General features: G+C 44.5%; 2 protein-coding genes across 3 annotated transcripts in view; one reads left to right on the plus strand and one right to left on the minus strand.

Moving 5' to 3' along the window:
• TRAK1 (trafficking kinesin protein 1) overlaps positions 1 to 9,139 on the minus strand; it is a 152,282-nt gene extending 143,143 nt beyond the window's left edge. For both annotated transcript variants that reach the window (XM_069958357.1, XM_069958358.1), the window contains exon 1: positions 9,056 to 9,139. In XM_069958357.1, the coding sequence (XP_069814458.1) occupies positions 9,056 to 9,115 (60 nt within the window). In that variant the 5' untranslated portion in view covers positions 9,116 to 9,139. The remainder of the gene's footprint in view (positions 1 to 9,055) is intronic.
• Positions 9,140 to 9,312: 173 nt separating this feature from the next.
• Positions 9,313 to 20,153, plus strand: part of ULK4 (unc-51 like kinase 4) — a 653,509-nt gene continuing 642,668 nt past the window's right edge. Inside the window, exon 1 of the mRNA XM_069959686.1 lies at positions 9,313 to 9,514. Within this exon, the coding sequence (XP_069815787.1) occupies positions 9,478 to 9,514 (37 nt within the window). The 5' untranslated portion in view covers positions 9,313 to 9,477. The remainder of the gene's footprint in view (positions 9,515 to 20,153) is intronic.

The following is a 20,153-nucleotide window of genomic DNA, read 5'->3' on the forward strand; positions in this document are numbered from 1 at the left end:
TCTCGCCCACAACACCACCATTGGTAACGCCCACGTGATGTCATCAGCGCATAGGCCCTGCCTCTCGACGGCCATTGGAACAGGCCAGCCTAAAGATATAGGCCCCACCCCCTCTAGGTCAGCCCATACCAAAGGTGTGCTTACACTGAACCACAGCAAATATCTGAGGGAAAAATGCAATATTAGTTCCCTCTTCAAAAAGCTTAAAAATAGAATTAACGTACCAGTGGCCAATAAGGTACTTCATCCTGTAAATAAAATCATAATTCATGGGTCAACCTGGAAATTCTCCAATAAGTCCTAGACCTGGAAAGCTGCCAAATTATGCGGACATACAATCAATTTGTGAAAAGATTTATGGGGACTTACTTTGAAATAGAAAGAAATTGCACTACTGCTTTTCAGTGAGGTTAAAGAGGTTTTCCAGAACGTTTCTATTGCCTGCATGTCTTCCACCACTATCTCATTTATAGGGTGCCAAAGACGTCTCAAGCAACTTGTGTTGCGGACAATGGTGGTAAAGTAACTTTCATCTAGCAAACTCCAAAAACAAATCCATCAAAGATAGGGTTTTTTGTGACTGTTGCATCACAGCTGTACTCAGTGTCGGACTGGGGTACCTGGGGCCCACCAGAGAAAATGATGCTTGGGGCCCACCAACAAAGAACCAGAGACACAACATGCTAACCAGATATTTTCCGGATTCATCTGTATCTGTGACAAATCTCAGAACACCCTACATTTATACTACTATATAAACTCCCTGTACTACAACTCCCATCATATCCTGAGGGCTGCAGAATATTACCAATAATACCTGTATATAAGAAAAAAATATCACCTCACCCTGACCACCAACAATACCACCACATAGTGACTAAGGGGTCATTCACACATCTGTATAATTGCGTCCGTACACAAATAGGGTACTATAGTGACCGTGGGGCTGTGTCAGTACACTAGCCCAAATCATACACTGTACCATTTAGACACCAACAGTACACAGGCTCTGCACACTATAGAAGTGATTACAGTGCAGTTACTAATAACTCACATGTGACGTCTTCGCTAAATGCAGTAGCTCAAAGCTGGGGGTGACTGAGGCGGCTGGTGGGGACAGAGGAACAGCTGGGGGTGACTAGGGTCAGGGTCCAGCCCATACATCTTCCAGCTCATCAGATCCTGGTCTCTGGAGGGGGAGGAGAGCACACAGGCCGCAGGGACCTTCTGATTGGTGGATGGCGCCGCTGAGGTGTGTATGTGCGTACGTACTTGCGCCGGGACTCTGGCACCATTCTGGTATAGTTTCACTTTGCTCTGCTCCTGGGGGCAGCTCCTGGTTACTGACGTTGTCATCTGACTGGGTAAGTGACGGCCCAGTCAGATGACAGCATGGATACGCCAGCAGCAATGTGTCACTCTCAGGGGGCCTTGCCGCCCGACAGACAGTGTGCCGCGCGTGTGAGGGGCCTACCGGAGGATCCTCCGGTGGCCCAGTCCAACACTGGCTGTACTTCCTAGCAATGGAACACCATTTAAAGGGGTAGTCCACCAAAAAATTTTTTCTTTCATATCAACTGCTACCATGAAGTGCCAGAGATTTGTAATTTACTTCTATTAAAAAATCTCAAGCCTTCCAGTACTTATCAGCTGCTGTATGCCCAACAGGAAGTTGTATTATTTCCAGTCTGGAGAGCAGGAGAGGTTTTCTATGGGGATTTGCTCCTGCTTTGGACAGTTCCTGACATGGACAGAGGAGGCAACAGAGAGCATGGGGTCAGACAGGAAAGAAAACACCACTTCCTGCTGGACACACAGCAGCTAATAAGTACTGGAAGACTTAAGATTTTTTAATAGAAGTGAATTACAAATCTCTGGCACTTTATGGCACCAGTTGATTTGAAAGAAATTTTTTTTGGGTGGACTACCCCTTTAATATCATAGTTCAAAATTGCAAACTTTGTGTTACATGTGTAGCTCAGCCTAAAAGGGTTGTGTTGGTTTAGAATCCTATTACAAGCAATGATTATTGGCTGTACTTGGGCAATAATTGTTTCATGTAATAGTCCATGTTCAAAGGCAACGATTAGTGGACATGCACAATGTCGGCTGTTCGTTGTCTTCCAGCATGACCTAAAAATCCTGATAGCGATAGCCGTGGTATGCTGCCTGTCCGCTCTCTTCTATGGGCCACCTGCTTGATGTCTGTGTGTGTTAGGGCAGTGCTTCTCAATTCCAGTCCTCAGGCCTCACCAACAGGTCATGTTTTGAGGATTTCCTTAGTATTTCACAGGTGATACAATTATACTCAGTGCATCAAGTTTTATCACATGTGTGCTTTTTATGGGATATCCTCAAAACATGACCTGTTGGTGAGGCCTGAGGACTGGAATTGAGAAGCACTGTGCTAGGGTACTATAACACCAAACGATTATTGGCTGTACTTGGCCGATAATCTTTTAGAGTAATAGAACATCCTAAAAGTCAACAATAAAAAAACTATCAAAAAGTGTTCACGATTGCAATAGCCTGCTGCCTGTCTCCCTGTGTAATAGGAGCGGTGGCAGCAAACTGTTTCTCTCTTCTAAGGCAGCCCCTCCTGCTAGTACCACTGCTCTATGTCTGTGCATATAACAGCACAGACAGTGAGCTGGGAAAAAAGGAGGAAGCGAACGTTAATGGGGTTATCCAGCGCTACAAAAACATGACCCCTTTTCCCCCTACTGTTGTCTCCAGTTCAGGTGCAGTTTGCAATTAAGCTCCATTTACTTCAATGGAACAGAGTTTCAAAACCCCACCCAAACTGGAGACAACAGTAGGGGGAAAGTGGCCATGTTTTTGTAGTGCTGGATAACCCCTTTAATCTGACAGGTCGGCACTTGCTTGCTCCTAAATATCGAGCTATTTAATAGGGCCCTTACAGCTCAAATGCTGATACAGAAATTCAGTCTTTTATGACTGTGTGAAACTGGCCTTAAAGGGAAGCTGTCAGCTAGGAAAGATGCCCCAAACAGTTTACATGGATACATTGCTATATAAGCAGTGTAACTACCCATTTATTGTAATTGTCCGAGGAAGCAATCATCTAAAAAATGCTTTTTATTACAGTACAAGTGCCATAGAGGCATGGCCAAGGCACAGCTGTCTATGAAGCTTCTGAGCAGCATGAAAGTGTACCTATCAGTATGTGGCCAGAAGTTCGGGTAGCCATGGTTACAAACATGCAGAGACCGTAACCTGATCAAATGGGGGTCTTATGTATTATGGTCTTTGTGTTTACGTATCCATGGATATCAGAACTATTGGTCTCAGAGAAGAATTCATGACCAATTGGGTCAGCATATGTGCTGACAGGTACACTTTAAAAAGCATTTCTTTGGGCTATGGAGCTTTGGACAACTACAATAGAGGTATAGCAATGTAGCCGTGTAAGCAGTTTGGGTTGTCTTTCCTCGTTTGCAGTTTAGCTTTAGCAATAACATTATGAGCAGGCTCACTGCAAGAGACTGACTCCATAGACTTACTAGCCAACCTCCCGCACCAAGCAGCAGGATGGAGAGAGAAAACTTCGGGTAAAAACACTTGTATCGGATCTGTAGTGGATTTCGATCCCTTGCCAGTCATTTTGAATGAGAAGACATACTCGAAGCGGGATTGACTTCCTGCCGCGAGTATGTAAGTGACAGCCCCGTTAACCCCCCGCCGGCCGGATCATACTGTACCTGCTCCATTATTCAGCTTGCTCTGGGGGCTCCCGACGTCTGGACGTCAGCGCATTAATTGGCTGAGCAGGACGTCTAACCTCTTAAGCAACACGAATCGTGGAGCAGGTACAGCATGCTCCGGCCGGCGGGAAGTTAACTGTGCTCTCCCTTACATGTCTTCTCATTAAAAATGACCGGCAAGGGATCTGCAGCGGACTTAGTTGCAAATTTGCAGCATCATATCCGCTACAGATCCGGTGTGTGTGTTTGTACCCTTAGAGAAAGTGCTTCGCCTGGCTCACTCTAGCAACCGACAGGCGCCACAGCATCCAGACCTTGACTAATGAAAACTATTGACAAGCCTCTAAGACAGGAACATTTTAAATGCTGCTATTAATTGTAAAGTTTGTAATTGTAAAGTCATGGAGTTACCAAACTCATATTTAATGAATTTCATTTTAAAGGGGTTTTCAGAAAAAAGGCAATGATAGCCTATCTACAGGATAGGCTACCCCTACTGATCAGCTGTTCAACGACACAATTCAACATGGTGCCTCGGTTCCATACAGTCCTGTGTGTAGTAGGGGCCCTAGGTTAGTGCAGCACAGTAGCATTGTGGTAGCCAGGCGCCGCCAATATTCAAAGTACAGAGCCCAAGCTTCTGGCTCTGCACAGTGTGTTTAATTGTGGCTGTGCCCAACAGCTGACTGGTAGTGATTGCAGCACCCTGCCAATCAGCTACTGGTGGCATATTCTGCAGATAGCCTATCAATGAATATGTCCGTCATGATGTCACAACTACCTGCCTTACTTATGCATAATACAAGGTGACATTTACTATTTTAATAAGGAGTTCACAGCCCCCCTAACATATCTGAGCTGCGTACTGAATAAGAAGCATGTATTTTACTATGAATTTCTGCAGTTTTGCAACATGATTATTAAAATGTGAAACTTATTTTCCTTTTTTGTCTGACTCTTTGGGGGACATTTATCAACGTATTTTTCGGCAAAAAGGGGCCAGATGCAAATAAATTTATTCACAAATGGCCGTTTTGCGAATAAAATATTTGCATCGGGCCCCTTTCTGCCCGGTACGCCAGGGGGGCGGGGAGGGGGTGTGAAGGGGGCAGAACAGGACTCAGAGTCCGCTCTATTCATCATTATCTTCGCCAAAAAATAGTCAGGAAACCTACTCCAGCTCTCAGCTGGCATAGGATTCCTGGCGCACACACTGGTGCGCACGGGATTTATGTAGAGGCAGTCCGCCTCTACATAAATCTCTGTACTGCCGGAGCTGCGGGGACATTTTTAAGTCCAGCGCAAAAAACGCTGGTCTTAATAAATATCTCCCTTTGTGTATACAAATAAATTGACAAGTGGTCACTAGGATTCCCTATGTCAGCAGTGGTAGGGCACAGCTGTTACTTGTGCATTTCCCTAAGGAATAACAGATGAACAGCACAAAGCAAAGTTCTAAGAAAGTAAGTTTACAATACAGGGCATAGAAGTTTGTACATGTCAGGAGTGTGGGCAGGTCTCCCCTAATAACACTGTAGTTACCAAAAGCTCTTAAAACCCATATCCATCTAGTTTGTGGTTGCAGATGCAGTGTATACAGTGCGGCCTGTGCGGCCAGTACAGGACAAACATCACCCACAGAATTCAGTTTTGTGTGAAGTGTGGTACATGTAAATGATAGGTGCTCTTCTGTACATTTTCCCCTTCCCTTATTACTGAGGTTACCATAAGATCAGGACTGGACTATAATTTCTGTTGCACAGTCCCTGCAGACAAGGATCAGTGCCTGAAGACGTTCCATTTATCCCAACACCAGGCTTACTTCATTGCTAAGACCGTATTCTGGTGTCCTTGTTAAAGGACGCTGAATAAAATTTAGATCCTAATAAGGTTCCATGATGATTCAGTCCAATGTAAAGTTTTTGGCAACTTATACACAAAAGGGAAGAGTGGAACACTGCTCTTCAAATCAGAGATGGAAGAGTCATATAGAACTATGTGGCTGTCACTATGCTGTCACCTTACCTGGAGGACAGTGCAAACACATAGGTCTGGGTGGGGATACACACACAAATATCTATGTTCTCTCACATATACACTATTCAGCACAGCCTACTGCAAGGACAAACTGAAGCAGCTGCCCAACCAATCACATTTTAGCTAAACTGATCAGACAACCTATAAAAAAAAAAAAATAATAATCTACCAGCCTAATCCATTGGCAGTGGAGGTCGTCTTGTACTAGTATTGATGAGTCTGAACTAGAGATGAGAGAACCTCGAGCATGCTTGAGTCCATCCGAACCCAATCGTTCGGCATTTAATTAGCGGTGGCTGCTGAAGTTGGATAAAGCCATAAGGTTGTCTGGAAAACATGGATACAGCCAATGACTATATCCATGTTTTCCACATAGCCTTAAGGCTTTATCCAAGTTCAGCAGCCACCGCTAATCAAATGCCGAACGTTCGGGTTCAGATGGACTCGAGCATGCTCCAGGTTCGCTCATCTCTAGACTCTGAACCAATCTCCCCCTTCCAGGGCCTTGTGGCAGGCACTCTTTTGAAGTCTGCTTGTGTCCCTCCTAAAAAGCCATGCTACATATTACAATAAGGTACTACAGACAGGACAGTATTTGTATACGACAGTAAACAAACTGGGGAGTTGTAGTGGTGCTCATTGTAATGGATTGCTTTACTTTTATAGAGACAACAAAAGAATATGGCAGATTGCATCTACACATCCTGTCAATATCCAGTAACCTTGAAGGAGAAAGTCAAGGATATCGAGCAACAAGACATACACACTGTACAGCGTCTATAGTATATGATATACACACACACAGATGTGTACAGCATCTATATTATATGATACACAAAGATGTGTACAGCGTCTATAGTATATGATACACACAGATGTGTACAGCGTCTATAGTATAGGATACACACAGATGTGTACAGTGTCCTCAGTATATGATATACACACACAGATGTGTACAGCGTCTATAGTATATGATACACACAGATGTGTACAGCGTTTATAGTATATGATACACACAGATGTGTACAGCGTCTATAGTATAGGATACACACAGATGTGTACAGTGTGCTCAGTATATGATATACACACACAGATGTGTACAGCGTCTATAGTATATGATACACAGATGTGTACAGCATCTATAGTATCTGATATACACACAGATGTGTACAGTGTCTATAGTATCTGATATACACACAGAGGTGTACAGTGTCTATAGTATCTGATATACACACAGAGGTGTACAGTGTCTATAGTATCTGATATACACACAGATGTGTACAGTGTCTATAGTATCTGATATACACACAGAGGTGTACAGTGTCTATAGTATCTGATATACACACAGAGGTGTACAGTGTCTATAGTATCTGATATACACACAGATGTGTACAGTGTCTATAGTATCTGATATACACACAGATGTGTACAGTGTCTATAGTATCTGATATACACACAGATGTGTACAGTGTCTATAGTATCTGATATACACACAGAGGTGTACAGTATCTATAGTATCTGATATACACACAGATGTGTACAGTATCTATAGTATCTGATATACACACAGAGGTGTACAGTGTCTATAGTATCTGATATACACACAGATGTGTACAGTGTCTATAGTATCTGATATACACACAGATGTGTACAGTATCTATAGTATCTGATATACACACAGAGGTGTACAGTGTCTATAGTATCTGATATACACACAGATGTGTACAGTGTCTATAGTATCTGATATACACTGTGTACAGCATCTATAGTATCTGATATACACACAGATGTGTACAGTGTCTATAGTATCTGATATACACGCAAATGTGTACAGTGTCTATAGTATCTGATATACACACAGAGGTGTACAGTGTCTATAGTATCTGATATACACACAGATGTGTACAGCGTCTATAGTATATGATACACAGATGTGTACAGCATCTATAGTATCTGATATACACAGAGATGTGTACAGTGTCTATAGTATCTGATATACACACAGATGTGTACAGTGTCTATAGTATCTGATATACACACAGATGTGTACAGTGTCTATAGTATCTGATATACACTGTGTACAGTGTCTATAGTATCTGATATACACTGTGTACAGCATCTATAGTATCTGATATACACACAGAGGTGTACAGTGTCTATAGTATCTGATATACACACAGATGTGTACAGCGTCTATAGTATCTGATATACACTGTGTACAGCATCTATAGTATCTGATATACACACAGATGTGTACAGTGTCTATAGTATCTGATATACACTGTGTACAGTGTCTATAGTATCTGATATACACTGTGTACAGCATCTATAGTATCTGATATACACACAGAGGTGTACAGTGTCTATAGTATCTGATATACACACAGATGTGTACAGCGTCTATAGTATATGATACACAGATGTGTACAGCATCTATAGTATCTGATATACACAGAGATGTGTACAGTGTCTATAGTATCTGATATACACACAGATGTGTACAGTGTCTATAGTATCTGATATACACACAGATGTGTACAGTGTCTATAGTATCTGATATACACACAGATGTGTACAGTGTCTATAGTATCTGATATACACACAGATGTGTACAGTGTCTATAGTATCTGATATACACACAGAGGTGTACAGTGTCTATAGTATCTGATATACACACAGAGGTGTACAGTGTCTATAGTATCTGATATACACACAGGTGTACAGTGTCTATAGTATCTGATATACACACAGAGGTGTACAGTGTCTATAGTATCTGATATACACACAGAGGTGTACAGTGTCTATAGTATCTGATATACACACAGAGGTGTACAGTGTCTATAGTATCTGATATACACACAGATGTGTACAGTATCTATAGTATCTGATATACACACAGATGTGTACAGTGTCTATAGTATGATATACACACAGATGTGTACAGTGTCTATAGTATCTGATATACACACCGAGGTGTACAGTGTCTATAGTATATGATATACACACAGATGTGTACAGTGTCTATGTGTACATCTGTACATATACAGAGATATACAGTGTATATTATCACATATAGATAATGTGAGGGGTCATCAGTATATCCTTTCCTGTCCTCCACCAATGTAGACCCCGACAGGCCTCAGTGTGACTTCATGGTATTACATTGTAAGATATATACACACTCCATACTGTACGATGTGTGACGTCCTGTATTAGCTTGTAAGAAGATGTGTGTGTGTGTGTGTATATATATATATCTATGCAGTAGGATGTGTGATGTCCTGCACTGTCACCTGTGATGTATGATGCGTTTCTGAGCCGTACACACTGTGACTTTCACACGGAGCCTGCATCTAGGGGGAGGAAAGCGCTGGAAGCCGTTACACAGAAGCGCAGACATGAGCGTCACTGCGCCGGTCCTCTATGGCGAGGAGGGCTCACCTGGTCAGCATCAGCCGCTGCAGCCCGCTACTCTGGGTTCCCCGGATGAGGAGGCTGCAGGGATGTGGCCACTACACGCGCCCCTTCATACAGTCACATCTGCAGGAGAAGCCGCGGAAGCCGGCAGCGATCCTCTCCCAGGAGTGCGGAGCAGCAGCCGATCCGGCACACGCTGTGATCTGGCACAATCCGGGCTCTCGCCGGCCGGCTGGCTATCTGCTGTTTTTGGCTAGCAGCCCTCCCGCCCCTGGCTCAGTCCTTTGGCAGTAACAGGATGCCGGAGTCCAAGAAAGGGGGCGTCCCGCCGGATGGTGAGCTCACAGCCTGGGGCTGCCGTTCGCTGTGCGGTATGAGGGGGAGGGGACAGAGGTTCCCCCGCATGTACCAGCACTAGAGGACTCCCGTCCTATGTGAGCGCACTGTCTCCATGCCTCAAAGCCGGGACATGCTGCGGGGGTGACGTCATCACACTGAACGGTCCGTCAGGGTGAGGGGAGGGGCGGGGCGCAGAAGATGGAGGCCCAGCCCATCTGTAGCCTGACAACCTGTGGCTGCAGCTCCCTCCTGTGTTACTACAATGTGTAGCGCCCTATCGTGGGGTCCGCTCCACTACACACAGCTCTACTATATACACATTACCCACACAGCTCTTCTCATACACATTACACACACAGCTCTGCCTCATACACATTACACACACAGTACACACACAGCTCTTTTCATACACATTACCAACAATCACAGCTGTACTGCATGTACACTTCCACAGCTCTTCTCACACACATTACACACACAGTACACACACAGCTCTGCCTCATACACATTACACACAGTACACACACAGCTCTTCTCATACACATTACCAACAATCACAGCTGTACTGCATGTACACTTCCACAGCTCTGCTTCATACACATTACACACACAGCTCTACTCCGTACACTTCCACAGCTCTGCTCCATACACATTACACACACAGCTCTGCCTCATACACATTACACACAGTACACACACAGCTCTTCTCATACACATTACCAACAATCACAGCTGTACTGCATGTACACTTCCACAGCTCTTCTCACACACATTACACACACAGTACACACACAGCTCTGCCTCATACACATTACACACAGTACACACACAGCTCTTCTCATACACATTACCAACAATCACAGCTGTACTGCATGTACACTTCCACAGCTCTGCTTCATACACATTACACACACAGCTCTACTCCGTACACTTCCACAGCTCTGCTCCATACACATTACACACACAGCTCTGCCTCATACACATTACACACAGTACACACACAGCTCTTCTCATACACATTACCAACAATCACAGCTGTACTGCATGTACACTTCCACAGCTCTTCTCACACACATTACACACACAGTACACACACAGCTCTGCCTCATACACATTACACACAGTACACACACAGCTCTTCTCATACACATTACCAACAATCACAGCTGTACTGCATGTACACTTCCACAGCTCTGCTTCATACACATTACACACACAGCTCTACTCCGTACACTTCCACAGCTCTGCCTCATACACATTACACACACAGTACACACACAGCTCTGCCTCATACACATTACCAACAATCACAGCTGTACTGCATGTACACTTCCACAGCTCTGCTTCATACACATTACACACACAGCTCTACTCCGTACACTTCCACAGCTCTGCCTCATACACATTACACACAGGGCTGGATTATGGTTGGTGGAGGCCCCGGGCGACAAATTTGTTGAAGGCCCCCCCCCCCCCCCAAAAAAAAAAAAAATTAAAATTAGATCAAAAAAGAAGAAAAAGTATGTCATATAAATATGGGTGCCACATCCCAGATAATAAATGACTCTATCTCTCATAAATGAATGCAATAATTCTTTATTGATGTATCAAAAGCTACAAGTGCAAGACAAACATCAAAAAACATTTAAAAACAGAGAAAAACTTTATTGGACCGGGCAAGATGGCCTCAGTGCCAAAGCACCCCGACTGGTACAAGTGTAATCCCCCTCCTATGGAAGCAAATAACATACAAATGCAAAGCAATAAGTAAATGGCCGATAGGAAAAATGTGACTGTGCGCAGCTGTAGCTCAGTCTATATCTGAGATGGACACAAAGCCCAGGATAACTTAAGGAAATAGAAAAAAAATGCACATAATAAAACATAAGAGCAAATATCACCATAGGAGGGAGCCCATGTCGGGGACTGGAAACCCCACTCCTTCCGTCTCTATGCCGAGACTTTCTCAAGGGTACTGTTACAAGATAGTGTAGAATATATATAGCACTTGCAATTAGCACAAACTGGCTTCCATACCTAAATCCAGCAATCAATACTCTTCCCCACATGGATCCCGAACTGCACCCCTGGTATCGGCGTCCCAAACCATCAACTGCGCATTTGTGCGCCATGTAGTCTCCGCCTCTAACATGATGTGCCAAGTCATGTGACGCGGCCCCATTCAAAAATGGCCGCGATGTCTCCACTGCCCCGATTGCGCATGTCCATACACAACATAATGCGTACGGGTCACGTGATGTCTCTAACTACAGTCAGTTAAGTTTAACCCCGTCGGCGCCTCCAAATAGAGTGTGATTACCAAGTTCCATTGTGCACAGACCAAATAGCCATACCTGTAAGTTGTCTGTGTGGATATACACACTCTATAGGTTCCGCACATCTCTTATACAAAATATAATCACCACACGGTGTACATATATTCTTATGCATTAACCACACGGTATACATATATTCTTATGCATTAACCCATAATCATACGGGTAAAAAACGAACCAGAGTATTCTTTTAATGAAGGAAGTTATTATATTTATTATTGTTATTGAAATATTTTTATTATTTTTTGTTGTTATTTATTATTATTTCAGTCATGACTCTGATTTATATTTTTGTTATTATTATTATTATTATTATTATTATAGATGGTCCGAAGCATATCTGCATGGGCCCCTCTTCTGAGGGCCCCATTGACCATAAATAATGACATGACCCATAGTAGACATGTAAGTATACACATATATGTACATAAACATCAACATTCATTATAGATGCGTACTGTGAGTGCCCATACATTTTAAAATGTGCCCGTTTGAATATCTTATTTCTTATATAAAAAAATTGATTAAACCTATATATAAAGTTTGTCATATGACCCAACACTTACTGTTAACACCAATATATACTAATATGTCTACATCAACCAAAGAAGATCTATAGCCACTTAACGCTTGCTATAATACGCATTCATAAAACTGTTTTCATAAACTGTATCCAAACATACACTACTTATAAAAATCAAACACCAAATCAGTGAATAGAGAGAGAGAGGGGGACTCGGATTGTGGGTAGTTACCCTTGTGGCAAATGTAATATCTGCCCATATATGATCGCAGCAGGACAGTTTACCAATCCAGGAAATGGACAAAATATAGTCCTAAAGGACTATATTAACTGCCGCACACCAAATGTGATCTATGCTCTTCTTTGTTCCTGTCCTATGATCTATGTTGGACAGACTTCTCAGAAATTGAGAAAAAGAATACAACATACAACAAAAAGAATACAACATCACACGTCGACTATCCGAAAAGCTGCCAGATCGACAGTCGTCCTACCTGATATGACGTCCGTAGCTGAACATTTTTGGAGACATCACAATGGTGAGTATTCGGGCATGAAAATTGTGGGCTTGGAACGAGTAAAATTGGGGATCAGGGGAGGCAACATCACACAGAAATTACTTCAAAGTGAGTCCAGATGGATCTACAAGTTTCAAAGTTTAAAACCAGGGGGTATGAATGATGAATTGCTGTACACAGGTTTTTATAAATAAGATTCCTGTGTACTAACTTTTGACCAATTTATGACTATTCAACCACCAATTTATTTTTTTTTTATCCATCATTTATTATTATTTATTCATTGTCTACTATTTTATAAGCGACGAGCGAGAAATCGTTCATTTTGATCTTTCAACATGTTCTTAAATTGTCATTCGCCAAAAATTCGCAGATCGTTCCGTCTAAACAGTTGTTCACTGATTTAACCAATTTGTTAGATAGGCTTAATCGATCGCAAAACGATCGCAAAACGATTTAACTGTACGATATATCGTTCCGTCTAAACTCTGATCCTTATAAAAAACACATCGTTCATTCAAAATCGTTAATCGTGCGATCGGGCGAATTATCGCCCCGTCTAAAAGGACCATTACACACACACACAGCTCTGCTCCATACACATTAAACATACAACTCTGCTCCATACACATTATACACACAGCTTTGCCTCATACACATTACACACACAGATCTCCCTCATACACATTACACACACAGCTCTGCCTCATACACATTACACACACAGCTCTGCCTCATACACATTACACACACAAAGTACACACACCCTGTGCCGTCTTACCCATTGGGCATGGTAGGCGGCTGCCTGGGGGCCCTTGCGTCCTAGGGGGCCCTTGCGTCTTAGGGGGCCCTTGCGTCCAAAGGGGCCCCTGCCCGCTGTGACAGCGGGCAGGGGCCCCCTAGGACGCAAGGGTCCCCGGGCAGCCGCCTCCCATGCCCAATCGGTAAGACGGCTCTGCACGCCCCCCCCCCCTTCCCCTTCTCTTGCGACCGCAAGCACTTTCTTGCTTGCGGTCACACGAGGATATCCGGCCCCGGCTGATGCGTCGCTCCCCGGGGGATTCTCTGGGAGCGCACGCATCAGGAACCTCAGTGCGCGTCGCTGGGGCTTCCTGTACCGGCCTGGGCGCACACTGAGCTTCCGGATGTGTGCGCTCCCTGAGAATCCCCCGGGGAGCGACGCATCAGCCGGGGGCAGAAGAGGAGAGGAAGCAGCGACGGGGGAGCGCTGGTAGGTGAGTTGGGTGTTTGTTTTTTTTATCTGCTGTGCAGGGGGGAGGCATCTATAAGGGGGGTAATACGGGGGAGCCATCTATAAGGGGGGATACAGGGGGGAGCCATCTATAGGGGGGGATACAGGGGGGAGCCATCTATACGGGGGGGGGGGGATACAGGGGGGAGCCATCTATAAGGGGGGAATACGGGGGAGCCATCTATAGGGGGGGATACAGGGGGAGCCATCTATAAGGGGGGAATACGGGGGAGCCATCTATACGGGGGGGATACAGGGGGGAGCCATCTATACGGGGGGGGGGGGGGTACAGGGGGGAGCCATCTATAAGGGGGTAATACAGTGGGGAGCCATCTATAAGGGGGTAATACAGGGGGAGCCATCTATAAGGGGGTAATACAGGGGGGAGCCATCTATAAGGGGGGGATACAGGGGGAGCCATCTATAAGGGGGGAATACGGGGGAGCCATCTATAGGGGGGATACAGGGGGGAGCCATCTATAAGGGGGGAATACGGGGGAGCCATCTATACAGGGGGGATACAGGGGGGAGCCATCTATAAGGGGGTAATACAGGGGGGAGCCATCTATAAGGGGGTAATACAGGGGGAGCCATCTATACGGGGGGATACAGGGGGAGCCATCTATAAGGGGGGAATACGGGGGAGCCATCTATAGGGGGGATACAGGGGGGAGCCATCTATAAGGGGGGAATACGGGGGAGCCATCTATACAGGGGGGATACAGGGGGGAGCCATCTATAAGGGGGTAATACAGGGGGGAGCCATCTATAAGGGGGTAATACAGGGGGAGCCATCTATAAGGGCGTAATACAGGGGGAGCCATCTATACGGGGGGGATAGAGGGGAAGCCATCTATAAGGGGGGGGATACAGGGGGGAGCCATCTATAAGGGGGGGGGATACAGGGGGGAGCCATCTATAAGGGGGTAATACAGGGGGAGCTATCTATAAGGGGGTAATACAGGGGGATCTATCTATAAGGGGCCAATACAGATGTGCAGTGTGTAGAGAGATGAGGATGGTGACAGAGTGTGGAGCCTAATATGTCTGTCTGACAGATTCTGTGGATTCGTGGCTCGGAGAAGTTCTCATAACGGCACAGGGCAAATGGAAAAGAAGATGAAAAGGGAAGAACTCCGATCAGAGAAGACGTCCCATGTGAGTCACTTGATGTATCTGCACTGTAATGTATATGGTGTACAGAACCTGTGTAGAGCTGGGTACCTCTATATGACTGGATGAGGTGATAGTGATCTGTGTACAGTGGATTAGTCAGTAGCAGCGGTGGTGTTAGTCAGTATGCGGTGGTAATATTTGTTGCTTGTTATCTGGCATATATATAGAGAAGGGCAAAACAACATGTCTCATATAGACAGAGGAGCAACAACATGACTATTATATTATATATGAACCATGTTGTTTCCCTGTATTCTGTATACAGGGAAACAACATGGTTCATATATAATATAATAGTCATGTTGTTGCCCCTCTGTATATATGAGACATGTTGTTTTGCCCTTCTCTATATATAAGCCATGTTGTTTCCCTGTATATTGTATTATACAGTATACATACAGGGAGACAACATGGTTCTCATATATAATAGTCATGTTGTTGCCCCTCTGTATATATGAGACATGTTGCACTGGTGTGACAATAAACCCTGCAGATTGCTGGTGGAAGTGCTGTCTCCATTGCGTTTTTTGGATACTTTGAAGCCAACCTGGTCTGGTTTGGTGAGGCATGCACGCACGGTTATTTTTTGTTTTTGCGCTGCTGAAAGACTGTGTTGTGAATTAAAGTTTATGTTAACAATAATTTGAATTTTTTATTGTACGTAATTGTACTGGCTAGGAGCACGGTTGCAAAGATGGGGGTGTTGATGGCGGTGGCCGCGGGGGGTGGGGCCCAATTCGCACCTCTGCCCAGGGGCCCATAATGCTGTTTAGACGGCCCTGCACACACCTCTGCTCCATACACATTACACACACAAAGTACACACAGCTCTGCTCCATACACATTACACACACACAGTACACACAGCTCTGCTCCATACACATTACACACACAGCTCTGCCTCATACACATTACACACACAGCTCTGCCTCATACACATTACACACACAGCTCTGCTCCGTACACATTACACACACAGCTCTGCTCCATACACATTACACACACAGCTCTGCTCCATACACATTACACACACAGCTCTGCCTCATACACATTACACACACAGCTCTGCCTCATACACATTACACACACAGCTCTGCCTCATACACATTACACACACAGCTCTGCCTCATACACATTACACACACAGCTCTGCCTCATACACATTACAAACACAGCTCTGCCTCATACACATTACACACACAGCTTTGCCTCATACACATTACACACACAGCTCTGCTCCATACACATTACACACAGCTCTGCCTCATACACATTACACACAGCTCTGCTCCATACACATTACACACACAGCTCTGCTCCATACACATTACACACACAGCTCTGCCTCATACACATTACACACACAGATCTGCTCTATACACATTACACACACAGCTCTGCTCCATACACATTACACACACAGCTCTGCCTCATACACATTACACACACAGCTCTGCCTCATACACATTACACACACATCTCTGCTCCATACACATTACACACACAGCTCTGCCCCATACACATTACACACACAGCTCTGCCTCATACACATTACACACACAGCTCTGCTCCATACACATTACACACACAGCTCTGCTCCATACACATTACACACACAGCTCTGCCTCATACACATTACACACACAGCTCTGCCTCATACACATTACACACACAGCTCTGCCTCATACACATTACAAACACAGCTCTGCCTCATACACATTACACACACAGCTCTGCTCCATACACATTACACACACAGCTCTGCCTCATACACATTACACACACAGTACACACAGCTCTGCTCCGTACACATTACACACACAGCTCTGCTCCATACACATTACACACACAGCTCTGCTCCATACACATTACACACACAGCTCTGCTCTATACACATTACACACACAGCTCTGCTCCATACACATTACACACACAGCTCTGCTCCATACACATTACACACACAGCTCTGCTCCATACACATTACACACACAGCTCTGCTCCATACACATTACACACACAGCTCTGCCTCATACACATTACACACACAGCTCTGCCTCATACACATTACACACACAGCTCTGCTCCATACACATTACACACACAGCTCTGCTCCATACACATTACACACACAGCTCTGCTCCATACACATTACACACACAGCTCTGCCTCATACACATTACACACACAGATCTGCTCCATACACATTACACACACAGCTCTGCTCCATACACATTACACACACAGCTCTGCTCCATACACATTACACACACAGCTCTGCTCCATACACATTACACACACAGCTCTGCTCCATACACATTACACACACAGCTCTGCTCCATACACATTACACACACAGCTCTGCTCCATACACATTACACACACAGCTCTGCCTCATACACATTACACACACAGATCTGCTCCATACACATTACACACACAGCTCTGCTCCATACACATTACACACACAGCTCTGCTCCATACACATTACACACACAGCTCTGCCTCATACACATTACACACACAGCTCTGCCTCATACACATTACACACACAGCTCTGCCTCATACACATTACAAACACAGCTCTGCCTCATACACATTACACACACAGCTTTGCCTCATACACATTAGACACACAGCTCTGCTCCATACATATTACACACAGCTTTGCCTCATACACATTACACACACAGTACACACAGCTCTGCTCCATACACATTACACACACAGCTCTGCTCCATACACATTACACACACAGCTCTGCCTCATACACATTACACACACAGATCTGCTCTATACACATTACACACACAGCTCTGCTCCATACACATTACACACACAGCTCTGCCTCATACACATTACACACACAGCTCTGCCTCATACACATTACACACACAGCTCTGCCTCATACACATTACACACACATCTCTGCTCCATACACATTACACACACAGCTCTGCCCCATACACATTACACACACAGCTCTGCCTCATACACATTACACACACAGCTCTGCTCCATACACATTACACACACAGCTCTGCTCCATACACATTACACACACAGATCTGCTCCATACACATTACACACACAGCTCTGCTCCATACACATTACACACACAGCTCTGCCTCATACACATTACACACACAGCTCTGCCTCATACACATTACACACACAGCTCTGCTCCATACACATTACACACACAGCTCTGCTCCATACACATTACACACACAGATCTGCTCCATACACATTACACACACAGCTCTGCCCCATACACATTACACACACAGCTCTGCCTCATACACATTACACACACAGCTCTGCCTCATACACATTACACACACAGCTCTGCCTCATACACATTACAAACACAGCTCTGCCTCATACACATTAGACACACAGCTCTGCTCCATACACATTACACACACAGCTCTGCCTCATACACATTACACACACACAGTACACACAGCTCTGCTCCATACACATTACACACACAGCTCTGCTATAGACACATCCCGCTTGTACAGTATTGCACAGTAGACACATCCCTGCCTGGGATTACAATTCCCACCTAACTACATCAACTGAGAAAGTGCCTGACTCCGCCCATACTGATCACATGATGATGACATCATGAAAGGTCCTTCGACACTCTTAAACATAGCTTCTATGCAGCGTCCAGGTCTATGTTCGTTACCAGAGTAACGGACTAATCCATTGCCTGCGCAGGTGGTGGAAACGTTATTGTCTTCGTAGAGGGAATTTTCATTCAACGTAAGAAACGCCACACCTCCCTGTCCTACTTATGTGGAGGGGTACATGTGCAGGAAAATAACTAAAAGAGGAAACGACGTTGTTACTTTCAGTTATACACCCCCCCTATGAATGTTATAGTTCAGTCTGTAGACGGTTGGTCCCTGGTTAGCAATATGGACTAGGTGGGTACTGGAGACGACCACGTGACGTCAGGTGAGGCGAACATAGTAGCTCCAAGCGGATCTGTTATTGCCTGGTGTTACAGGTGGGTGCTCTCATACTTCTCTATGGCTTTGTAATAAGTTACATAGTAAATTTTTTACTGCTACTTACAAGTTATACAGCCAAATTGGCTGCTGTACAACATGTGTCTCATTGTCTGGCATATAAGGGGTGCTCCTATCTGGACTTTATCAGCATATCCTATAAGGATGCCTGCTAGATGTGGTTTATCTTCTCCTGTTTACTCTCCTGGGTGGCTTCATATTGACCATAGAAATGCCATGCCACAAGAGTTACACATGACCTTGGCATGCAAGAGTGTACTGCAGACTGACCCCAACAGCACCAGCAGGGATAGAAGTACCTCTGTTCCCATTTTAATCCCATGTCAAATGCTGTTGTACATACTCAAGCACTGGGCAAGCTTTTACATATGGCACAGAACCCCTACAAATTTTATTGTTTTACGTCTTGGTTATATATTTTTTTCCTCTCATACTAGTTTTTTTTTACGTTTTAGAAATAATAAACAAATTATCATTAGAAATGAACATAACATGACTGAGAAGGACAAAAAAAGAGATTTTTTTTTTTTTTAGTACTAGGGAAACCTCTTTAAGAGTTATAGACACACTTCTTAAGAACAAAATGCAGGTCACAGTCTATTTCAAACAGTGGAAGAAGTTCTATTCATGGTGAGGAGACTCTCCTCTAGATACCCTTCACCCTAACATCCCAAGAATCTTGGACTTTCTGCAAGATGGTCTGGACCAAGGGTTATCCTTGAGCACTCTAAAGGTTCAGGTTTCATTGGGTTTTATTTATGATACCCCAATAGCGGACCAAAGACAGATC

Source organism: Dendropsophus ebraccatus, chromosome 2 (genome assembly GCF_027789765.1).
Source record: "Dendropsophus ebraccatus isolate aDenEbr1 chromosome 2, aDenEbr1.pat, whole genome shotgun sequence".
NCBI lineage: Eukaryota > Metazoa > Chordata > Amphibia > Anura > Hylidae > Dendropsophus > Dendropsophus ebraccatus.